The following is a 24,500-nucleotide window of genomic DNA, read 5'->3' on the forward strand; positions in this document are numbered from 1 at the left end:
AATAGATGTTATAAGTTTTCCCAATTCTGCTATAGCATTTACTTTCTCCGGATCATCAATGGTTGGTTCAAATATCAGCCGGCATGCACGCCATTGATCCAACGAAGTAAGAGATTCTGTTCTGTATGGATTGTCGTCTTCCTTCATCCCAATCCATAGCTTCGCTACCATCTTCATTATAAAAACTCGTTATTACTGCGAATGTGATGAGAGAAATAAGAGAAAAGAGTCTTTGTTTGACTTTTGCTTGTCTATTCAATACGTAAATTGAAATTGTCAAAAGCGCAAATTGAGACTACAAAATGTGCAATTTGGGCTAGTCGAATGCGCAGATTGGTATATAGTTGAAAGCGCAAATTGGGTTTTATCAAAGACGCCAATTGAGAAGTTCAAAAGCGCCATTTGGCACTGGAGACACTGTATTTTTAAATGGTAAGAGGTAAAGCAAGTATGCTGTCTGCCCGTATACGCATTATTTGGGACAGATCTGGAGCATCACAAAGAGCCAGATCTATAGTTAAAAGTTGTTGATTAGAGCGCGTGTAATAAACCCCACCATATACAGCCTTCAATTGCTAAAACTAACGAGCCAACTTTATAAGAAAGTTAGAATTTTGTATACACGACTTTTAGCAGAATACGCTTGACTTCAAACTATAGTAGACAGTGGTGAACAGTGCTATGGTTTGATGTTTAACGTTACTGGTATGATAGAGCAATTCCATAGAGCATGCTCGGCTGTACCTGGGCTTTCTAAATGACGTAAAGCAAGTGGCGGGCAATATCGCCTTTCATTATGTTACTAGTGTCATGCTACACACAAACCGCATAAATCAAGTATTGCACAAATAGAATCCTGAAAAATCTGTCAGATATTTATTGTAATATATAACGTCGATTACAACTTCGATTTGTTTGTCATTGCTAAAGCTTGTTCGTTGTTCTTGATGAAATCAATGGCTCTCTATATAAGTAAACTGGGTGAGTATTGATCCTACCCTGCACTTCTCCAAGATGAATACATACCTCTCTTCCACCAAGCTTTTCAAAAACCTCTTCCAATCTTTGTGCCAACAGGAGATCGCCCTTTACCTTGATCTTTCCGGTCATGTAGGCCTTGACACCAGTCATACTGTAAAATGCAACTAGATGAATAGAGAAATTGATAGAACAACTGTTCAACTTACCCTCCAGTGATGAAATTCAAAAGATCTGCATCATCGACTTGAACTTTTACAGTTCTGATTTTGCCCTTGACACCTACGCGCGCATCTTCCTCAGAGGCAGTGATCAATGGCATCACATCTTTGCCTACAGTATCACAAATGTGTTAGAACACTGGTCAAATGTACATTGATTCAGTTAGTTTCTGCTGCATGGAGCCTATGTATACCTTGGAGTAGCAGATACCTATAAAGTCAGAGGGTTATTACGAGTGCAAGAGAAAAATTCATGCTGCAAGTTAATAGTTACCATGTGGCAGCAGCCTTCTTCTTCTTTGTCACTGTGACAATAAAGAGACCTTTTACATTGGGCCAAAGATTTTGATCTTCCTTCAATTGGCGCTCAAGCTCAGGGAGCAGCAAATTAGAAACGAGTTGAGGTGGTTGCTGTGAAGCCATAATGTATATACAGTTGAATACAAGAAAAAAGAAGAAGAAATTTTATTTTAGCTTCCAAGTTATACTTTATTTATACGTGAGTTTTTTTTTTTTTTTTTTTTTTTTTTTTTTTTTTTTTTTTTGCATGATGGGGAAGAATGCAAAAAGAGTGAATTTTTCACATGTAACAAGTGAGAAATCAAGTTTGTTCAACATTATAAGCAACTCTTGTGGTTGACCAACATATGGAAACTACATGGCCAGTTTGACAACTGGGGAAATATTACATGTCGACAAGCAGTATTCTAAAGAAACGGATTTTCATGCTGTAAGATTTCAACATGCATGCCAAATATGTAACTTTTCATTTTTGTAAGATCAAATCACGGTGAATATGGATGGGGTTCAGGATCATCTTTGTATCACCACAGCATGAGAATTCACAGAGTCACTGCAACAATATTCAGTAAACATTTGCACCACTGCTACTTTCAACATTAGCATAACCGACTGAAAATTTGAATCTTGCGAGTATAATAAATGACAAATTAGTAAAGCAGTGCCAGATTGAGCACATTATTACCTTGAAGACTCAAGCGTCCGCTAATGCAGCACCGCTGCCGTCCCGTTTCTCGTTTCTGTTGCAGAAAGAGGTGATCTTGGAGGTAGTGCCAGTGTTGGATTGACTGGGTTTTGGGGTTGAATACAGGCAATGGCTGCCTGAATAAGAGTGTGGAAAGCCCAGAGACAGCGATGGCCAAAGCAGATGTCTTGTCTCTACCTTGAATGGCTCTGTGATTGAGAACGGACACACAGGCAGGATTTAAGCACAGGAATGCACCATGAATGGACCTTATCTTGGTCTTACCATCCTTTGCTTTGGTGGTTTGTGTGGGATGAGAGGTGGGCCCAAAGCAGTACGTGCACGTCTGGGATGTCTTGTGTTCGTTGGTAGTATGCACAGTGGCGACAGATGAATGTAAGCGAGGCTTCCATCTTCTACCATACTTCAAATGACCCTTCAAACGAGAGTCGACACAAAGACCACGATCTCCAATGAACATTACAAGTGACGTTTGGGGACGAACACCAGCACAAAAGGATCTTTCACGCGAAGCGAAACGAGAACGGAAACGCCTGTCAATGTGCTCAGTCTTGTTAGAGAGAGTATTCTGCTTCTTTGAATGATAGAACGCTCGCAATGCTTGGCCATTGCTTCTGTGTGCATCAAGATTTGATATGACATCCTCTACCTCTTTGGCTCTGAACACACTGGATCTCGGCAATTGTTGCTCAATCTCTTGAACTCTCTTTCCTTCTTCTGTTGTTTTCTTGTCTTTCAAAGTGATCTTTCGCCTCATGAATTGGCCAGAACCAAAGTCGATACCTTCAGCACGCATCTTGTATGACTCTGACAGAGGCTCAAATGTTGTTGTCTGACCACGATCATTAGCAGTAGCGCCGGCGTCGCCATCATCACCATTGGGATCTCCATCGCATTTAACACTGCCATCACGAATTTCATCCTTGTCAATAGCATCGTTCGTAATAACTTGATCAACGCCATTGCCATCGTTACCAGCAGCGGTACCAGTGCTATCAGACAAATTGCCTTCATCAGCATCGAGATGGGTGAGAGGAGAGAATCTATTATGCAGTGACAAGTGATATTTGTATTTGTTCAGATTCACGCCAATAGTTTCTGTCATTACAGCCAGCCCGTTATCAGTACCCGAAAACACCATTGAATCGAGATGTTGGTCAGAAGGAGGAGGCTCGTAATTTGATACAAGAGGGATGTCTTTGAGCCTTCAGCTCTTTGATTCCTTGGCGTTTGCTACGATCAGTGTGCCGTTGATTCTTCAAGTCCTTGATCCTTGTAGAATACTGCTCCTTCTTGTGGTCCTTGTTTGCAGCCTTCAGCTCATCAGACACAGCCTTGGTATCGGTTTCCAGTTGGTCAATGTCCTTCCTCAATGCTTGATTAGTTCTGGTTTGAAGCTCTCTCATGGTATCCCAATCAATATCTAGAGGTTTCTTCGCATTGGAAACTGACTTGTTGGGACTTGGTTTGGTGCCCAAAATACGGACAGAGGTAAGACCAGGCAGAATGGTAAGGTTGTGAGCAAATGTCAGACTTGACAACTTGCTTGGGTTGCTTCTTTGCTTTGGTTTGTTGAAGTTCCCAGTAATGCGACTCTCGTTTTGGGGCGAGATGCGCGCGAAGAAGAATCTCCAGTAGCTTGTTCAGTGATTTGTTAAATATTTTATTACTTGCCCACATGTTTTCGAGATTTGTTTTGTACAAACCTCGAGCCACCATCATGAGTTCACTAGCAGGTTGAGGCGTATCTCTTGCGATAGCATCGAGCATTGGCGCATTGGTGGATGACAGAGCAGCAAATGTAGTATGCGAGATCTTGGTACCTCTTTGGCCAAACAAAGCAGTATGCAGGTAATCAATGTGTCTGCTCTGGAAAAGATTCCTTGATACCGTTGCAAAAAGCCGTAGACTGCAAGGCATTAGAGTAATGGAGGAGCAGAGGTAATGACATTAGTTTTCATATTGTAGCCTGCTGGGAGGATGCCTTGTATTTGGAAACCACGAGCTTTCTTCAGCTGAATATTACCACTATGAGCTACGAGCTGCGAGGACTTCATTGAGAGCATCAATGTGTATATCATCAATTGCAAGTCCATAACATAGTCAGATACATCATGCAATGCATTATTTAGCTTCTGCAAAAATGACTCGACAAGATCGGAAGGCACACCCTCTCGTAAAAGGCTCTTGAAAGACACGGTATAAGTGCGGTATCCTACATTGTCTGGGGGGAGCTTCAACCATGGATATATATGCGAGATTGAAGACATTGCTGCATATGAAGGGGCGCCAGACACAGAAGACATGTCGGATGCCATGTCCAAGCCAGAGTGGTCGCGGCGAAGAAACGCTACAGAGTCAGAAGGAGCAATAACCGGTGTAGCTGGGATGGATGCACTTTCACCAGTGAATGTAGGCGTAGAGGCCTGAGGCTATAAAGATACCACAATAGCATCGAAATGATCCTTGACGTACTCTTGAAAGTACTGAAAGTTTTGCTTAGTACCATGGTGTTCAAGATGATTTTTCAACTCATCTCTGGCACATTGACAGATCTTTTCAGCAGTAGTAATGACACCTAGGGGGAGCCTCTTCACCGAGAGTAATACTTTCTTGAGTACATCCAATATACTAGGCTTGTCAATGATGGGCCTTGCTTTGTTTTCGATGATTTCCCTCATTGCTTGAAAAAAGCTATCCATCAATCGCTGCGGCGAGACACCGAATGTCTTGGGCCTTTTGACAACAGACTGATAACTTGATGTGGACGTAGCACTTGCGGATGTTACAGCTTCATATTCTCTTTTCTTCCCTTTAGCAACGACTCTTCTTTGGGGGGATGACTGGTTTGAGTGCCAGTAAACGGATCTTTTTGCTCTACTTTTGTTCGCACACTAGACATTTGACAAAAAAAAATAACTAGACAAGAAAAATGTGAGCATTTGTAATGGTACATCGATTGACCAGATCAATACATACTGTAACAAGAGTAGCGCTTTATAGATTTGGTTATAAATATGAGCTGTCAAGACACAAAAATATGACAACTAAGAAATGGTTTTAGACAGTGTTGATGCTACGCAAACAAAGAGTGTAAAGGAACGAGAAAGGGTGGAGTGAAGAGAAATACATACTGAGAATGGCTACAGCTTTCATGAAGGAATACTTCAAGTGGTTTTACAGGTCAGGCATCAATATATCAGATCTAGAACAAGTTTGGGGTGCCTTAAATAATGTTGCCAATAACTGTTTGACAGATGAAGAGATATACCGCCGCATATTAGACAACAGTTATTTTTACATTATTCAAATGTTACCTATCATGTCCTGAAGACAAGGTACACAAGCTTGATCAATAAAAAGTTGTATAAAAAGTAAACAAAGCATTGTGTAATTCAATAAGTACAAATACATCCGCTAACGCTGCATTGAAATATTGGAAAAGCGTACACTTGCTTTACCACTGCTCCACAACTGACACCAAGTATCTGCCTGTGAAGCAAATATTTAATTGCGCCAGAGCTCTGTAAGCTAAGCTGTGCGTTCGTTTGATATTCAGTATATAATAGACTAGCCGATCAATCGCACTACACTCGATGACGATGTCGCCCTGCAGACTCTCGCCAAAGACATCTTATATCAGATACAATAAAATTTTGATATATCAAGTAAATTTTAAACAATCAATTATTAGTAAAAGGTTATATAAAAGCCAGGAGGAGGAGGAGGAGGAGGAGAGGAGATATCTCCCTCAGCATCTTTTTGCTTATACACTGAAATTAAAACAAAGCCTATTATTGAGACGTTGTAAAAGAGAATTCAAGTTTTATGCGGCATTTATACACCACAATCTCCATATTCTGATAGTAGAATTGTTATACCATTTGCTGCTGCTGATGCTCTTAAGATGGCGCATAATGCTGGTTATGCGCAAATACAGGACTTGTGTAAGATCTACAGCGCTTTTTTTGAGATATTGTCATTGCAAAAGGCGCCTTTATGAGGCAAAACTCCCCAAAAAAGTCTTCAAGCCAAACAACTGTTCATTCAACTTCATTGTCCCCATTTAATCAGCATCACAATCGTCATTAACATCATCAGAAAGGCATTTGGGTAAGCCAGTAGCAGCGCCGCCGCCAAAATCAATTCAAATTCAGTTTATCTTTTTCTATTGAAGATTGGACAGATTGCGTCTATTTTCGACTTGACAGAACAATTCTGTGATGTTCGACTATATAAATTGTGATAATCATCCGATGCTTCCTAATACATTCTTTGAGTACTTTCCAAGACGCTTCCAATGGTGCCAAGTAAAATAGATGTTTTGACTGAACTTACTGAGCAGTTCAAGAAAATATGAAATGAGGTTTTAGGCCAAAATGTCAAAATTTTGCATATAAAAACCTCATAAAAGTGGTTTCAGAAGTTGCTTTGAATCAAGAGGAAAATTTTGATTCAAGATATACCATAGTAAAAGTCTTCATTTTCAAGGTGAAAAACGCGATCGTTTGATTTTCGATGAAAGCCATGAGGGGTACCTCATGCTTTTTGGTCGATTTTTGGCCATTTTTTTTTTGGTCCCTAAAAAGTTGAGCAAAGGTGTCAGGAAGTTACTGCTATTCAAGTACAATTGTTTGGCGTCATTCCGATGGCTCAGAAAGATCTACATGTCAAGATATGAAGGCTTGAAAGCTGTCAAATCTGGTTATGTTTTGCTTTATAGCTTTTATTTACACGGCATGAAGCGCATCCTTAGTAGCTGAAATCTTCTGGAGGAAGGGCATTTCTGCGGCCTGTGCGATTTCTAGTTCAGATAGAACGAATATTGATTTGGTAAAGCTAATTCATGCAAATTCTGATGCGTTATGTTGTTGATAAGTCTATTAAAAATGGAAATGAAAACCTAAATTTGCCGCTTGAATACTATGGTTTTGCACCTTCGTTTCGCTGAAGTAAAACCCCCTTATAGGTCAACGTTACCAAATGTTGAATTAGATACCAAGTCTCCCTCCCCAGTGCCAGCTTCACCAGTGGTTTTTTTGAACCTTGTACGGTACTCAGTGCTTTAAGTTTTTTACGTCTCTGATCTCTGATTGGCCATCCCGACGTTTTTTATATATATTAGAAATGATGATGGTTGGCAGATGTCAGGCATTATGCTCGCAAATAACCGACATGAGAGGAGAAAGATGAGCTTTTATGAGCACATATTAGCGATTTTAAATCGTATCAAGGGCAGTGACATACAACTTTAGTAATTAATATTACGAGTGAGCCAGAGCTTGTTGGGAGCACATGAAGTCGAGATATCTTTGGTCTTGATTGATGCCATTTTTCTTGACTTTAAGCAGCCAAAAAGGAGTTCCGTTGAGCACCCTGACATCGTCTTTGGTCTTGTAGATAAGTGTCATCTTGCCGACCAGGGACGCTAGCTCGACCATCATGGGTCAAAATTCCAGGCAAGCCAGTAGACATACATTTCCATTTCATGTCACTCATCTTTTCATTGTTTACGTAACGTTCTTGAAGAGCCCTGGAACCATCAAAGAGCCTTTTCTTTATTGAAGCATAGTAAAGACGCCTTGTAACTGTAGCATGCAGTAGTTTACAAGATGGGGACAACCTTACTTGGCAAGCTCGCTCGTCAGCATTGAACCAAGTTAAGCATTTGGTATTCTTGTCCTCGGAGAGAGACTATAGTTAAGCAGAGTCCTTCAAAGACTTGAGCTGCTGGAGATCAAACTTTGTATATATAGAGCAAGAACGATAAACGAATGAAAGCATGCGTAATGAAATCTCTAATCTAAAATAAAGACATGTGGTCCACTCTCTTAGATATTGATAGATTGATATGGTAGCTCTGATTTTTTCCTGAATTGAACGGAAAGTTTTATAATGTAAAATTACTAGGAAAAGAGGAGGAGGGGAGGGGATAAAGTATATTTCTATCTACTATTATACAAGAATTTATAATATAATCTAAAGCTTTGAAGAAGCTTCATCCTTGGCAATAGCCAAATTCTTTCCTTTATGGACAAATGGCTTGATAAATTCCTCATAACCAGCAACAACACGAGTATGGTTCAAAGGCTCAGCCTCAGCCATCTTGGTCATTGATTCATAGACACGACCATCATAGCGACCCAAAGCAGAGTGAAGGTAGTAATCAGGCAAAGCAAAGGCATCAACAAGACCCACAGCCTCAGGACGAACCTTGTCAAGCAAAGAAAGGATTTGCTCCTTCAACATAGCACTTTGCTCAGGAGACAAGTAGCCAGACAACAGGAATTCAGAGAGCTCCTTCTCTATGGTGTGAAGAGCAAAGAGGAAAGACATGGTCTTCAAGATGGCGAGCAAGGATTTGTTCTCGGGCTTGGCAAGTTCAGCGTCATTTTGAAGGGTAACAAGGAAGTTGCGGACCAACATGAATTGACAATGAGCCTTGGAGATGTTGCGGATTTCAACTAACATGCTGTTCCAAGAGCGGCCGTGGCGATCAAGCTGCTCAGCAACCTTGGCGATACCGTAAGCAGCACGGAAACCAAAGGCAGACAAGATCAATTCAGCATTGAGGAACTCCTCAGAGCTGGAAGCAGGGCACCTGGCCTTGGGGTTCTGAAGGTATTGAGTCAAGTAGTTGATGGTTTGGTTGTGCTCAGAAGGTTCGGCCTTTCCAGCAAGCACATTACGGAATGTCTTGAGCAAATAACGAGCGGTTTGTTGAGTGAGAATGTAGTTGTCACCCTCCCAAGTGACGTTGGGGAGATAGTCTTGGTAGAATTGGCCCAAGCCAGAGAACATGCTGTAGCCATGACCACCGCAAGCACGTCTACAGTCTTCCAAGGACTCCAAAGCCATGGTAGTCGTCAAACTCTTGAGACCAGAAGAACTGGCATGAAGATCAGCCAAAAGGCCAAAGTTGCCCTTTTGCATTTCTTGTTGGTTCAGTTCATAAAGACGGTACATTTCACGGCCAGTGAAGAAACAAGCGTAAGCAGAGGCAATGATTGGCAACAAGCGGTATTGTTGCATGGTGTAGTCCAGCACAGGTGTCTCAATGACCTTGTTGTCCCACTTTTTAGGATTAGCGGCATCGACAAATTGTTGACGGATGGTGGAGTAGCGAACGGCAATGGTAGTAGCCTTGGCAAGAGCATATCTGACACCCATGACGATGTTGGCACGGACAAAGACCATGGTGCCGTAAGAGAGCTTAGCGTTAGGAGGCTTGCTGTATTCACCGGTGCCAGGCTTGACTTGAGAGTACTTTGCCAAAAAGGCAATATGGGGCACACGGTAGTGATCAAACATGATGAAGCCGTTATCAACAGCATTGAAACCAAACTTGGGCCCAATATCACCTACAGTGATTCCGGGAAGAGGAGTGTGATCTTCCAAGCTACGAATTTGGACACAGAAAGGATGAGGGCCCAAATCTTTACCGTCTGTGATCAAACGAGCCATGACAATAGCGTGGTTGGCAGCCTTACCAAGACCACCAATCCACCATTTAGCAGCAGTGAGTGTGGGAGAGTGGATTTCAAATTCGTTGGTTTCTGGGATGTAGGTGGCCGTGGTTTCAAGACCTTGGACATTGGAGCCATGACCCAACTGTCATAGAATAGTCAGTATGGATATACCCCCTGTGTCTAGTAGAGGAGCGTACTTACTTCAGTTTGAGCATAACAGCCAATGATTTCGTGCTTTAATGCGCGCTCGAGGAAAAGCTTCTTTTGTTCATCGGTGGTTTGAGATTTCAACGTGGGGATGAACATGCCATAGTGAAGGGAGAACTAATAAGAATCAGATTAGGTAAACATAAATATACACTGTTACACACAAATGTCATTTTTGTTTTATTTTGTTTGTCATGGAACTTACTGGAGTCGATTGATCATAGAGGAAATTGGCTATTTGAGAGTCTTGGTCGTCCCAGTTGTGCTCACTATCAATATATATATATGTGTGTGTGTGTCAATCCACAGATCCCACATCGCATCTCTCACTCTTACTTACATTGCCAATTCAGCCATACGCTTATCCTTCCAAAGACCAGTGGAAATCTTGTCAGGGCGACTTTGATAGTAGCGGCTGGTCTTGTCGAACGCAGGCTCATTTTCAATGATTTGCAAAACATTGTTCATCTTTTCAAGCCATTCTTGGCTGTACATATACTTGGAGAGCGCATTGACATCGAATGAAGTCTTTGCTCTTTCAGCAGCCAACAGGGCTTCACCGCCAGGGCCTCTAGGCTTGAGATTGGGGAATTTAGTAGGGATGTTGTTGTTGGCAACCATTTTTTTTCTCAAGTTGAACAAGAACAAGAAAGAGAGTGAGATGAAAGTAAAAGAGATGAGTCAAGCATATTAAATAGCTTATAGCTGGCTCAGGTTAATTGAAATGCCGTGGGAATACGATTTAGTCAAGAAGCTGGATAAAGAACTCCCAACAGCAAATGGGATATTATACCAGCGTTGGATTTACATTCTCACAGCATAAGCTTTTATTTGTAATTTGCACATTTATCTTTTTCTAACTTCTAAAACCAGGCTGTGTCCCTCGCTAATGCCATAAAAGCTCAGAGTCTTGGAGTTGTTGAGTACTGTGTTGGCGTTGGAGAGCTTTTGTTTACCAGCTGGCATGCCCAGTTGAGATGCAATACGATCTTTTACTGTGGAGATGAGCGTATTTGGTAATAATCCAGGCACGGAAATTGTGCTTCCGTTCAAATTCCATTCTGGTTTATCAGGCATGGTGGGTGTTTGAATGTTAATGGAAAAGGAGAGCTGTACAATAATAGACGTTAGTCATCAAAGCTGGTCAGACAGACAGACAGACAGACAGACAGACAAAAACTTACATCAGGTGGTGCTTGCCATTCAGGCTCTTCTAAGCGAGGCTTCTTTTCAGCTGCTGAATCCGATTCGTCCATTTTGCGTACGGCAGGTGTGATGGGTGGTTGTGGCATCATGACGGGTGGTGGTGGAGGAGAATGAAGAGGGAGTGCATTGTTGTACATGACACCGGGCACTTGATTTGCAAATGCTTGTTGCTGATCGGGTGTGTAATATTGAGGTGCAGAGAATGCTGTGGGTGGCGGCAATGGCGTGTATTCTGGCTGCTGCTGTTGTCCTGGAATTTGAGGGCCAATGTTGACATCGCCAGTAACCTTTTTATGCATATTGGCAATTTGATCTTCGATGCTGGTCTTTTGAGCTCTTTGATTAGCCAATCCCATAGTAGCTGTATGGCCATCCCAGATCACTCTGTCCTTTCTCTTGGCCTCCTCCTCTTGCTCTCGGATACGCTTGTTGGCATCCACTTCATCAGATCCAAAAATATCGGGACGCAGGCCAGAAATGTTCTTCAAGATCTTGGCCACATCGTTACCCTCTTGCAACAAATTACTGTCTCTCTGCTTGGCTTCCATGGCCATCTTTTGTTCCTTCCACTTGGGATCGAGCAATTCAATACGCATATGTTCAGCCATTTCTGCAACAGGAATAGCTTCACCGCAACGAGGACAAAGCTCGGTAGGCACAGCGCCCTTGCTGGGTGTAGTGCCGTACAATTTGGGCTTGTAGTCTGTACGAATTTTGATAGGTGCTGATGTATCTGGCAACTTGGGCATCGCCATAGGCTGAACGGCAGGTTGGCCGCTTACTTCGTCATCTGATTCATCCATATCCACATCTTCCGGCTCTGCAGGTGTTTGTTGTTGTGATAATGCTTCTGTAGGCATGGCGGCAAGTCGTTTTTGAGCTAATGACATGCTTTCCAGTTCTGACAAGCTCATGGGTGGTGGCAGTTCAGCCTGTTCATCTGCGTCTGTGAATTCTACAGTCTCGACAATGACAAAATCGTGCCAATCGATGCTAGCATACGCAACTACACGTTCAAGTTAGTAACATGAACTGGAATATGTGTCCTTAATTCACCAGCTTACGTCTTTCTTTCTCGTCCTCGTCATTCTTCTTTTTCTTTTCAGCTTCTTGCCATGCCACCCATTCAACTCGTTCCTTGACTCGTTCCAGAATGTGGTATTTGTTGTCTTTGTTTGCTTGCAGTTTCTCTTGCAAATCCCTAGGCGGTAAAAATACTTTGGTGTACTGTTTAACGAGTTCAGTGAAATACGGAAACAAGCTGTGCGATGGACGCAAAAAGTCGAATTGGTAGTTTCTGGATTCACGTTGACCAAGTTGACTGATGAAGGCACGACCATTACGGGCTGCAAATTGTGCTGTTAATTTCATAATATCCCTGGTAAAGAAATGAGTATGTGTGTCATCGCCTTTCTCTAAACAGTACTCACAAATCTTGGGCAGACATTGAAGGCATGGTGGCAGAGAATTCGAATGGTTCAGGCTCTTTGGGTGCAAGGCTGACGGGCTGTAATTTGACAGGCTCTTGCACTCGATCTTGAGCATTGGCATTTACCTGAGGTGCTGTTGAATCATACAAAGTAATTTAGTTTTTACGTGTTTATCGGTTTCAAGCATTATGGATATGCCTACCCTTGCCGTCCTTTACTTCTTGATATTTGAATCGATAATAAGCATAATAAGGATCATTTGGATTTAAAAAGTTGAAGCGGCCATCTTTGTTGGTCTCTCGAATGTGGTTTTCCAATTCTGGTCCTTTGGTGGCAAGATTGGCTGCAGCTTTATCAATCATTTCTATAGAGATGGTTACAAATACATTCTCATTCATAAAGAGTTCAATCCTACTTCTGATATCGGGAGGTGGATAGATAATGCCAGTTACCACAGGCTCGTCAGTGGAAAGTGTTCCATTGGGAGCATGTTGATCAATTTCCATAGCAGACATGTTAGATGAACAATGAAGGTAAAAGGTACAATTTACAAAGACGCAGCCATCCTGTTCATGACACAAGAAAGAAAAAAATTCGTGACCACCCTCGTCAAGCCTTTTTGAGATTCTGGATGCACTACATTGGTATGGTGTGTCATGTTGACATTAGATCACCTTTAAGAGTGAATGCCATCCATACAAAAAAAAAAAAAAATAAAATAAAAAAATAACATTTGACATCTACATACAGAGAGATTTACCAAGGCCACATCTCGCAGCTTAAGCTACTCTCGGGAAATTGCTTGATTGCATTGTATTTGCAGACAAATTGGATCTTATCATCAGAACATCAGAACATTGCAAAATGGTCTTTTAACAGAGAAAAAGCTGAGGATGCATAAAACTGCGTATAATACGGCATTACTGAAGGAGAGAAAGAGATTTACATTGACATTGAACGTTATATGTAATATATCAAATGCTTGAATGTCAAGATGAAGCAATTTGGAAGAGGGATCGTCAGACAGGGAGTCAAGATCAGAGGCGCATAGAGGTGTTTATCATCTCAAACTCCATTCTATCTTTCAAAGGGCAATTGGAAGCGGCCTCAAGTATTACACTGCTTCTATCATTTATCTCGAATAATGAATCTACTCGAGATCATAATCTACAAGCAGCTTCTGCCTCGCTTTACCCACTTGCAGGGCTGTGATAATTTTGAACAATTGAATCAAGTTATCAATGCAAAGAGGGAAGCGTTTTCAACAATAAAAGCTACCATATAGAAACTTCCGCATCAGAAGTAAAAAGTATCAATGCTAGATTATAAGACTTTTGGATGCGCAATGCCCTTCTTATGAGCTTCCGATAGCATCAATTACCTTCAAGATAAGCATAGCTTTGATTCTGCCGGCCAAAATTAATTATATCTCCGATTGCTTCTTCTTGACCCGAAATAGAAAAATTTTGACAAATTTCGACTTGATCCACTTACTTTTCAGAATTCGACCATGTAAATTGCGATAAATACCCTATACTTCCTAGAGCTTTTTGGAGTACTTTTTAAGGCGCTTCTGATGGTGTTGTTTTTAACTGATGTTCTGAATAAGCTAACTGAGCATTTTCAGAGAATATAAAATGAGGCTTTTGACCAAAATGCCGAGGTTTTGTATCTAAAGGCTTCATAAAAGTGGCTTCAGAAGTTGCTTTGGATTGAGAGAAACATTTTGATGTAGTATATATCATAGTAAAAGTATTCATTATCAAGGTGAAAAACGTGATCGTTTGATTTTTGATGAAAACCATGAGGGGTACCTCATGCTTTTTGGTTGATTTTTGGCCTTGTTTTTTTGATCTCCAAAAAGTTGAGCAAAGGAGTCAGGAAGTAACTGCTGGTCGAGAGCAATTGTCCAATGCTAATCGGGCAGTCTAAAACGGCTTTAAACACGAGAAAACACGGCTCAAATGCACCCAGATTTAGCTGTGATTTTGCATATATTGAGTAGTAAGAGTCAATGGATCTGCTCATATATAAATTGCTTTTATTGATACAGTCATGGGGCACTGTTGAAAAGTCAGTTCCAGAGTTATAGGTCGTTTGCAGAAGATTCTGATTGATAATGGGAGGTCAGAATGCGAGATTTCAGTATAAATCAGCAGGACTGACAAAAATTCTGCCCCAGGTTACGATACAGAATAGTGCATCGCTGGAAGACCGAGTCGAGTTACGGAAGCACGTTGCGCGAGGATCATTACTCCTTTAAGTTTGAGAATTTCTAATAACCAAATCTTTGCTTCATAGGTCAAACAAGGTAATTACGGAAAATCTTTTTGTTAAAGTGTGTAACTATCTACTTGCATTTTATAGAGATCAACAGACTTTTGCAGTAATTCTACAACAAATTAAGATTTGAGTGGATTTCTAAATCCAACGAGTTGATGGTTACAAAGAAGTTCAATAGGTAGCACCTCACTCAGCCCACGTCCTTCTTGAATACAAAAAAGCATTTGATATTGTATTGCTGAGCTCCCTTTCCCATTTCTTCTTTTTTCCTCCACGTTGTAAACAAATGAAATGCCTCACAGCTGCTTTAGCAGCCGTCGTAACAACATTTATCGCCAATTTGGATATTTTGCAAGCAATGCAGCTACAGAAGAGATCAGAATCGGGTAATATAAAAATCAGATCATAAAAGGTTTCCATCTGATCTCACACAAATTTCTCTGTACAAATTTAGAATGTGGTCTTTTGGGAGATTCCATTTACTGTTATGGTGGTTTACTGATGGGTAACGCCATGGACACTAATATCTACAGTCTTCCATTGACCAATCTCTCTAACAATAAAAGTATGATTAACCTTGCTAAAACCTGGAACTTGATCAACCACACCAACACAAGATATGTTCTTGAAGGTAGAAGACGTGCCAATTCTGCCGTCTACAATAACAACTCCTTGTTTATTACTGGTGGCTATACGTATAATGGCACCATAATCACAAATCAAACCATTGTTTATAATCGAAATACTAATACATGGCAGACATTGAGCACATATGCTGATGCCAACACTAGTTCTATACGACAAATGTAAATATCTCTATCCCTGGTGATACACTCAACTCATTCCTTTTTTTTTTCCTCCGGGGCATGTGTAATACAGTTACAACGCTGCAGCCGTCAACCTAGCTCCTATCGAAAACACGATTGCTCTCTATGGAGGTGTTACAGAGTAAGGTGTCTCTATAAGCAACAATAAGATAACTCATGACTGACCAAACAATTGAATCCTGTATAGATATCCCATCAAAAACACTACTACGCCGATTCAAATTGACAGCTCAAACCAAACCGTCATGCATGAGGGATATTCATCCATTGTCAACTTTAACTATGACGGCAATCAATGGTTACCCAGATCACCACAAACGAATATACCAGCTATGCTCTACTCTGCTCAAACTGTTACATTCAACCCTAAAACTGGTCTTATTTATTATTTGGGAGGCTTTTATTACACAAGCCCTGATTATACCAAGGAAAACAAACAAGATTACAAAAGTGCCAATGTTTTTGATACCTCGAGTGCCTCTTGGTCTTCTCCGAGGCTGGGTGGGCCTGACCCATCTCCTCGCATGTTCCCTACTGCTACATTGTGTAAGTTGAATTAGGTTGGTAATTCAAAATGTCATCCAAATAACGCTGTGCAATGGTAATAGTGCCCAACTCGAATGATATTTTACTCTTTGGTGGAACAAGCACAGGACAGACCGTCGGTATGCGCACTACGTCTTTCGTTTGTCTGATCATTCAATAATTCTTAAACGCATGCTTAGCTTTCATTGATTTTTGTTATACTCTTAACTTGGATACATACAGGTGGACTCGTCAAAATATTAATACTGTAGGGGCAGCATCTGCCCCCCGTTTTGCACATTCAGGTACGGTAACTGAACTTGCACGAACCGACACTTTATGCTTACTTTCTAATAGCTGTATTGGTCAATACTACATTGTTCATCATGTTTGGTTTAGCCGTTTACAACAATCCTCTGGATGATATTCTTGTCATGAGTGTGAACGATGTAAACAACCTCTATTTCCCTGACACATTTCCCTACATTGAGGAAATAAAGCCTGTAACAAGTAGCAATGGCACCATTACCGCTGAAAGTGCTACTAATAGTAGCAGCTCTTTGAGCACTGGTGCTGTTGCTGGTATTACTTTTGCTTGTGTGATTATTGTAAGTGCTTATTGTAGTGCCTTTATTAAAAAAAAACACTGAATGCGTCTACATATCTAGGGCCTAGGTGTCATTGCGGCAGCCATCTTCTTTTATATACGCAAGAAGAGAGCAGACAAGAAAAAAATGGATGAGCTGTCTGTCGATTGGGATCAAGTAGAACGCTTTTATAACAATGGAGGTGATGCCAACGGTCAGATTATGGTTGAAAATGAGCATTATTTTGTAGTTGACGAACAGGCAGCCGTTCATGGATTCAAAATACGTTCATCGCCCTCCATTGCGCTTGAAAAACACATTCCCAATGAATACGATGATGATAATGTCGCCAAACAAAGCACCACTGTTTCTGGCGACACGACACCAAAGCCAGTGGATGAGTCTACCACGTTGATGAAGCCATCCATTGTAGAGGGCAATGATGCCAAATTCATAGAGGCTGCTGCCCCACCAGTTGTCAGACAGAAGCCTGATGTTTTTAATGACAAAAGCTGATCCGCTCACTGTTTAGTCGAATGTAAGAACTATCAGGGCATACACTTGATGCAAATGCTTTCAATAAAAAATTGCAGCGGATTTCAGTTTGTCAAATATAAAATATTCCGAGCTTCATCTCAAACACTTGCTGCACATATGAGATTATATTCTAGTGGTATATTCAATTAAATATGCCTTGTTTAACGTCTACAACACCTTTTCGAGATGCATCTATGATACCGTAAGTGCCTTGACAAGGCAAAGTTCGTTTGAAGCACTTAAACTTCTGCTTTTCTTTCGAGATGGTACATTCAATTGAAGGCCTTGGCTTCTGTCCGTTATTTTCATGTATCACCTGTAACGTTATTCATGCCAATGCAACTTTATGTCTTGTGTATCATGGCAGCGGGCATTTGTATAATGTAGTTATACCATTTTACCGAGAATCAAATTAAATTGATATGTATATCCGCTTACCCACCTTATTTTACACGGCCGCTTGGGTCTAAATCACATGTAATCAGACTGACGATGATGATTCCACTTATATTACACCTTGTTTTCTCTTACAAGCACTACAATCGTCTCTAATAATTCGACATTTGTGCCTCGACAAGTACACAAAACTTTACTTTTCTGATTGCAAAGCAAATAGATAAAGGCCTTTAGATTGGTGCGGTGTTGTTGGACCGAATCTACCGCCAAAATGTGATCTACTGGAAGGAACAAGCAACAGTATGTTTGTGTAAACATTACGATTACAGAAAATGGTACAAAATTAGCACGTTCCTCATCCATTTAAAGCAGAGAAAGGAGCAGATGCTGGAGTAGTGCTTCTCTTTGCTTGGAATTGCTCAATGAGCAAGAATGACAGATGTTGATCTTGAATATCAATCTCTAAAAAATTTTCTTGAACGAATAGATTCTATTCTTTCGTGCTTCAAAAAACCAACACGATTCCAGTTACACAAGTGATTCCTTAATGTAAATGAACATCACCCGAGTTCATCAGTTCAGTACATGATGCATTCGACCTTTCAAACCTTAAAACGGCCTTCATTATATAGCATCACAGATATTCAGTTAGGAAAGGTATAGACATCGAGAATCACATGAAATGTAAAAGGATATCGACGAAGCGAGGAATTGGAACCGCTAGACCCCGCAAGCCGTACACTCATTAGTCTCTTATTTACAAGTCAGTTGTAAACGGGTTACTAAATGGACATTAAGAAAAACGCGCTTCCAACTTCTTCCTTCTATTTCTTCTTTATCTATAGTTTATATTTATGATAGTTCAACAAACACCACCCCACTCCACTCATAGTAACAATAACGATATGACAACAACCACTACAACAACCACAACTACTATCAAAAATGATATCATGACCCTATCATCTTATGCCGCCATTATAAATGAAACATTGCCCCACAATCCTGAGCTTCAACTCAGTATCCATGATCTCGTTCATCCTACAGAGTCGGCAGAGTCATTGCTAGAGACGCTCTCTAATGAGCAATTGAGCATAATTGAGCAGGCAGTCAGTAAAATCAAAGAGCGTAAAATGGGCAACATTTCAAATGATGCAGCAAATGAAAATCATCAAGGTACCTTTATCAGAACCCTTACGCAGCACCCTCTCCCCTTACATACTTATCCTTGCATATCATATTAACACCACCACTTTACCTCTAGTACATCAAAGCACATCTAGTACAACTGCGGATAGCAACTCGACTCAAGAGGCATGGAACACACGCTTGGTTGCCAATGTGCTTGCTGAAGCAATTTCAAATCAAGAGAACCTCCATCATGCTCAGCAATTACCACAAACTGAATCGACAGACTCAAATACACAGCCATTGACGATAGCTAACAAGACGAGCAAAGATAAACCACCAACGCCTCCTCCACAACGCAATGAGTCCATCAACCATCCTAACCCCAAAGCTACAACGGCCAAGCCACCCGTCACATCCAATGCTGCCCCTTCCACTTCACCCTTCTTATCTAGCCATGAGCCCACTACTGAATTGAAGGAAGGTATTGAATGGGTTAGCTTTGTCTACTCTCATCATAGAACCTTGCGCAGATATTGCATCAGAACAGATCTCGATAAAGTGGATACAAGTATACTGGATGACAAGTTCAAGAAGGAGAATTGTGTATGATATTCAAAACATGTTTGTGGACCTGAAGCAGATGCTAATGAGAATTGCACTAGGTATATCCAAGAGCCAATTTGCCTAGAGAAACTTATCGTGGCAACAGATGGTCTTACGAAACCGAATGCAATGTTTTGGGTTGGAAATTAGCCTACCTCAATTTAGAAGAAATTGCTGGCAAAAGAGGTCTAATTCAGCGTGCAGTCGATTCCTATCGCAACCGATATCCCAGTATGCGATCTCGTCGAGTGGCTAGACAGGAAAAGCTTTTAAAGGGCACTTTACGCAAACGCAAACATCGTGAGACAACCGGCTCTACTGAGGACGATGAACACAGCAACAAGACAGCTAAAAATCAGCATGAGCACAGTGAAAAAGCGCCCAAAACGATCTTGATTGAGGACTCTTCATCGACATCGAAATGCCGTATTCGTATCAATATTGAATCAGTCGTGTTAGATGCTGTTGATATTGCGTTTCGTAAGAATAATTGCGTATTCCCTAGAGCAATGCATATCACATCTGAGACGCCCTCTGTATCGCAACGTCGATTAGATGAGGCTAAATGTAACGAAATCGGTTGGAAATTAGCCTGGTTGAATCCTCGTCAGCTTGCTAATAAGAAGAACTTGTTACAAAAGGCCTTGGACACCTATCGCAACCAATTCACGCCCAACTTACGGCCTCGCAAGTACGCATCTCGCATCGCTCCTGCGCCCTATGTTCCACCACCACCACCACCTCCTCCTCCTGCCACTTCAAATACAGCGACATCTCCACCTCCAGCGACATCTGAAGATACGGAAATACCCCAGGAAGAGATCATTATCAAACAAGAATCAAATACAGACACATTGGCAAATAACAACAAACAAACCATTCCTTTAACCGCACAGGCATTGGCAGATCAACAAAAAGAACTACAAGAACTTGGACTGGCGGGCGCTATATCATCACCACACAAGCGCCGTGATTCTACCACGGGACAATCTTGCTACTCTGGCACCACAGTAACCCTTGATTTCCACGATTTTTGCTTTTCACCACCACCTGAAGAAGATAACGACATGATGGCGTCATGCGAAGAAGATACCACCACAACCACTACCATGCATGATGTCTCTACTGCTGCCAACAGCCCTGTCTTTCCAACGACAACCAACATGTTTGAGGACTTTATACTAGCATCATTCCCACCAGTGGACTCATCCAAAGACATATTGATGCCAGATCAACTCTTGAGCAACGGCAATAATAGTAGCGATGAAAGCAACGGCTCATCATACCAAAACACTCCCAGTCCTGAAGCATTGATCACTCTCAGCGAACTTTACCAACAAGCCTTTTTGATGGGTGCTGCAACAAACGCTGGAACCACAGATGGACTCTTCCACCCTGACAACAACAAGGACAGCGCCCTGTTTATGTTGGATGATGAGAACGCAAACCATGTGGGTGGCAGTGTCATAGATCTGATCGCAAAATATGGTAACGTCAATGCCGGCGTGGACGATTTTACCAACCCCTCTAGTTCAGTGGCTGATCCAAGCTTACTGAATCAATTGTTTTAACTGAAAAATTGTATATATTATTAAAAATAAAAGCAAAAAAACTTGTCTCCTTGTTCTAAAGAGATTGAGTTGTTTATATATAGAGACACTGTCAATATTGGTCTGCAGTCTTGGATGTATTGATGCACACACACACACACACACACACACACACACACACACAATGATATTTGTTGCCTTATCTGGCCACAGCATGACTAATGTGCTTGGAAGCGTGTGTAACAAAAAGCTGCTTTAATTGATTCCAATGATGGTTATTGTAGTAAGAAGCAAGGGGGGGGGGGATTCGCAAATGAAGTTTTTATTAACGATTGTTGGGCATGATTGGATCAAGAATTTCTGTTGACTAATGAACAATTGACATTGAACAACGCAGAGTGCAAATACGAATAGAGTTATGACTTTGACCATACATACTTATTGACAGACGCTTGCCGTATGATTTTGGCAACATGGATATATTGTCTCTATTGTATGAAAAATTGAATCAAAAATTGTTTGCAATACTCTTACATGATTTGCATACCAACCTTGAGATTACACAGTATCTCCAGGACACGGCTTTTATATAAAAAGATTTCAAACTCTTCAATGGTTTTGGGTATAAACAAGGTATTTTCGCAGGCCAGCGATGCTACATAAACACCTTTGTATGGACGAATCGAGTAAATATAGCCATCAAACTCTAAACGGCGTGATTAATGATAAAAGTAGCAAGACTATCAGCTGGATGTATACATACCGGATAAATGAATTCCCAAAGGATACACGTCTTTCCATGTACTCTCATCAATGTCAGGATAATCGTTCTTTAACTTGTCCAGAATAGCCTTATTGATCAAGATGGAGTCGTTTTGAAAAATAGCCTCTTTCTCTGCATGCTGTTCTTCACTGTCTTCACTCACTTTGTACGAAATATTGCAGGCGGATATCTCTACAGGCTCTTGCTGACTGAGGCTGTTATGGCAAAGGCATTGGAATAAGATGCTGTCATTTGTTGTAGCAGCATCAGATCTGTCGCGTCTTTTGTTCTGGCGCTTGATAGCTGGTATTTTTTCTGGAAGTGGCTGTTTTGAGAATCTCGATTTGCGACTAATTACATCCATAAGCTACTAAACATACGCCATCTGTTTGTTTACACTCACTTTGATATTTTCACGTTTGTTCCACGGAAGAGTATATCGAATATGTTCATCCAGTGAACGAATACGGTTTTGGCGTTTTTTTCTTTATTCATGCAAACCATCGTGCTAATGGAAAAGAAAAAAGCGTCAGACGTATTATCGAGTAAGCTCCAGACCCTTCACCTTACAGATACTCCAGTATATCCAACAGTTTGTAACCGATCGTGCTAAGTAGCTGGCCTTGTTCATCATTGTGTTGCTTCATACTCTCGATAGTCGCCAGCACTTTTGGTAATGAGCCAGCTGTAAAAGCCTGCAAGCCATGCGTTAGCGATATTCAACACTGAACCGCAAATACATACCAACTTTAAAGGCTCAATGAGATGATTGATCTCACAATACTTGTCGACATCAAAGTGAGTAATTTTACAGATGGATCTCATTATTTTCAGATCAGTGCCGTTAAATGACCCATGGTGTTGATACGATTCGCATTGCTTTTTTCCAAGAATGTTGATAATAGAAGACTGCAGAACTCTGGTGAAAACACGAGGAAAAGTGTTACTAGGCAAAAAAAACACTGTTGATTTAGCTATTCTACAACTTGGGAACTTACAGCAAAAAAGATTCTTCTAATTCACTCAGCTGTTCTTTTCGTTCCATCAGATGTTTCATATAATTTATCAGTTGTTTCTTGAGCAATTGCTTTCCAATTTTGAAATTGTTGTCAGTAAATCCTTGTGTTTGAAGCAAATTGATTGTATGCTTGTATACCTTCTGGTGTGTATCAGAACTGTCATCGCCAAAGTCTTCGAAATAGTCTGTCATACCAGAGTCTGGCAAAGTAATTGATCTAGACGTACATTTGTTAACTATGGAAGCAAGTGGAAGTAAGATCATTGAGTATTCTGATTTCATTCATGGCGTTGTGAAATAAGCAGCAAAATCAAGTACTTACCAATGTTTCCCATTTTTTTCTGAATATAATTGTCAAAACAAGTGAATGAAAGAGGGTAAACAAGAAATATATCGACATTGAGCCATTTTTATCCAACTGGAACAATGAGGATCAAATGATAGTATCAAGGGGATAAAAAAAAATACTGATCCAAGACTCAAAGGCTAGTTTACTCACTTGCACCGATTAAAAGCCATCGGTTCCATAAACTGCTGTTTTCCATGTCCATTTAGTGAGGTTCTCACTTGATTGAGAGAATGAAAAAAGCAAGATCAACTCTTGCTCAAGAAAGGTTTGCTTGATCCGCACTATTTACTGATCAATGCGATCTCTCTTTTTTTTTTATATATATATAATGGAAAATCATATAAAGCGCACAGCGAATACATTTATAAGGTATTTGATATAGTTGAATCCAAGGCAGAGTTTATTTATACATTTGATGCACTTGTTTGTCGTATTTTCATCTTGACAACCTTGAAATGTGTAGCGTTCAAAACTAGCAGCACATTTGACTAGAATGAATCATTTTATTGTCAACGTTTCACATACAGCCTTTAAAAAACGGGTATGGAAGCTCTACTTGATATATTGTAGAAGCTTTTTACATAATTATTTGTGGACTCTGCCTACTATTTTATGCATTTTGTTGTAAGCCTTCAAAACATCAATCAGAACAAAGACTTTTGACGGAGTTTGAATACCTTTCTCCTTCCAACTGTCAACGAGGTGTCCCAACATGACATTTTGATAGAATCTAGTGAATTTCTCTAGAAATTTACAGCTACATTGATTGCTAGCTCTATTAAAAGATATGTTATTTTGAACGCGCTATCGAATGATACTATTTTTGACATTGTTTTTCTTATAAAATTGTGTTATCTTGGAAAATTAAAAATACAGTTTTTGAGGGAAAGCTCAATTTTATGACTATGCAACACACAACTAGAACGTTTCGTGACAAAGAGTGAGCTTCTGCAATGATTTTGCACCTATATTTAACATAGCAAAAATCCCTATAATTGGGGAAAAATTGCGATCGTTTAAAAATGGACAAAATTCATGAGGTATATACCTCATCAAAAATGACAAGCATATTGAAGATTTTTCAAATGCGAGAAAAGTGTATATAAAGTATCTCCTGGTCGAAAGATATCGTTTGGTATCATTTTGAGCATTGGCAACCATGGAAACACAGAGATATACACCAATCAGTGCATCGATTTATGCGATTTTTTGATGAGACGGAGACATTTCGCAAGACGTTACTTGAGATATACTTGATGTTATAAGGCGCTTGCACACGGACAGTGTTGTTGAGAACCTAGGCCATTCAACAAAAAAAATTTCTACCAACTTGTATAGATTTACGTCGAAATTTGCACATATTTCTACAGATTTTTAATCAAAATCCAATGATTTGCACTGTATGCATAAGCCG

At 40.6% G+C, this 24,500-nt stretch overlaps 9 protein-coding genes across 9 annotated transcripts; 2 read left to right on the forward strand and 7 right to left on the reverse strand.

The window, feature by feature from the left end:
- Nucleotides 1–898: 898 nt before the first annotated feature.
- On the reverse strand, nt 899–1,622 carry ATC70_007184 (uncharacterized protein; the record flags this gene model as incomplete). Its single annotated transcript, XM_064826448.1, has 5 exons — nt 899–964; nt 1,027–1,132; nt 1,188–1,311; nt 1,394–1,410; nt 1,474–1,622. The coding sequence occupies 5 exons, from the start codon at nt 1,620–1,622 to the stop codon at nt 899–901; spliced, it is 462 nt and encodes a 153-aa protein (XP_064676546.1).
- A 527-nt stretch (nt 1,623–2,149) lies between these two features.
- Nucleotides 2,150–3,346, reverse strand: ATC70_007185 (uncharacterized protein; the record flags this gene model as incomplete). Its single annotated transcript, XM_064826449.1, has 1 exon — nt 2,150–3,346. One exon carries the CDS (start codon nt 3,344–3,346, stop codon nt 2,150–2,152), a length of 1,197 nt encoding a protein of 398 aa, XP_064676547.1.
- Nucleotides 3,347–3,362: 16 nt separating this feature from the next.
- Nucleotides 3,363–3,975, reverse strand: ATC70_007186 (uncharacterized protein; the record flags this gene model as incomplete). Its single annotated transcript, XM_064826450.1, has 2 exons — nt 3,363–3,628; nt 3,693–3,975. The coding sequence occupies 2 exons, from the start codon at nt 3,973–3,975 to the stop codon at nt 3,363–3,365; spliced, it is 549 nt and encodes a 182-aa protein (XP_064676548.1).
- A 149-nt stretch (nt 3,976–4,124) lies between these two features.
- On the reverse strand, nt 4,125–4,714 carry ATC70_007187 (uncharacterized protein; the record flags this gene model as incomplete). The annotated part of the gene is made up of 2 exons (XM_064826451.1): nt 4,125–4,637; nt 4,712–4,714. The coding sequence occupies 2 exons, from the start codon at nt 4,712–4,714 to the stop codon at nt 4,125–4,127; spliced, it is 516 nt and encodes a 171-aa protein (XP_064676549.1).
- A 3,470-nt stretch (nt 4,715–8,184) lies between these two features.
- On the reverse strand, nt 8,185–10,502 carry ATC70_007188 (uncharacterized protein; the record flags this gene model as incomplete). Its single annotated transcript, XM_064826452.1, has 4 exons — nt 8,185–9,816; nt 9,876–9,998; nt 10,087–10,150; nt 10,222–10,502. The coding sequence occupies 4 exons, from the start codon at nt 10,500–10,502 to the stop codon at nt 8,185–8,187; spliced, it is 2,100 nt and encodes a 699-aa protein (XP_064676550.1).
- A 225-nt stretch (nt 10,503–10,727) lies between these two features.
- On the reverse strand, nt 10,728–13,032 carry ATC70_007189 (uncharacterized protein; the record flags this gene model as incomplete). The annotated part of the gene is made up of 6 exons (XM_064826453.1): nt 10,728–10,991; nt 11,066–12,093; nt 12,152–12,465; nt 12,518–12,650; nt 12,720–12,881; nt 12,933–13,032. 6 exons carry the CDS (start codon nt 13,030–13,032, stop codon nt 10,728–10,730), a joined length of 2,001 nt encoding a protein of 666 aa, XP_064676551.1.
- A 2,054-nt stretch (nt 13,033–15,086) lies between these two features.
- ATC70_007190 (uncharacterized protein) lies at nt 15,087–17,255 on the forward strand (the record flags this gene model as incomplete). The annotated part of the gene is made up of 8 exons (XM_064826454.1): nt 15,087–15,186; nt 15,255–15,606; nt 15,680–15,748; nt 15,815–16,173; nt 16,236–16,292; nt 16,353–16,457; nt 16,510–16,760; nt 16,821–17,255. 8 exons carry the CDS (start codon nt 15,087–15,089, stop codon nt 17,253–17,255), a joined length of 1,728 nt encoding a protein of 575 aa, XP_064676552.1.
- A 1,271-nt stretch (nt 17,256–18,526) lies between these two features.
- Nucleotides 18,527–20,977, forward strand: ATC70_007191 (uncharacterized protein; the record flags this gene model as incomplete). The annotated part of the gene is made up of 3 exons (XM_064826455.1): nt 18,527–18,848; nt 18,937–19,406; nt 19,466–20,977. The coding sequence occupies 3 exons, from the start codon at nt 18,527–18,529 to the stop codon at nt 20,975–20,977; spliced, it is 2,304 nt and encodes a 767-aa protein (XP_064676553.1).
- A 509-nt stretch (nt 20,978–21,486) lies between these two features.
- On the reverse strand, nt 21,487–23,072 carry ATC70_007192 (uncharacterized protein; the record flags this gene model as incomplete). The annotated part of the gene is made up of 7 exons (XM_064826456.1): nt 21,487–21,662; nt 21,720–22,069; nt 22,123–22,227; nt 22,290–22,414; nt 22,464–22,665; nt 22,718–22,973; nt 23,060–23,072. 7 exons carry the CDS (start codon nt 23,070–23,072, stop codon nt 21,487–21,489), a joined length of 1,227 nt encoding a protein of 408 aa, XP_064676554.1.
- Nucleotides 23,073–24,500: the final 1,428 nt, after the last annotated feature.

The sequence above is a fragment of the Mucor velutinosus genome, assembly GCF_035048745.1.
Source record: "Mucor velutinosus strain NIH1002 chromosome Unknown tig00001549, whole genome shotgun sequence".
NCBI classification, from domain to species: domain Eukaryota; kingdom Fungi; phylum Mucoromycota; class Mucoromycetes; order Mucorales; family Mucoraceae; genus Mucor; species Mucor velutinosus.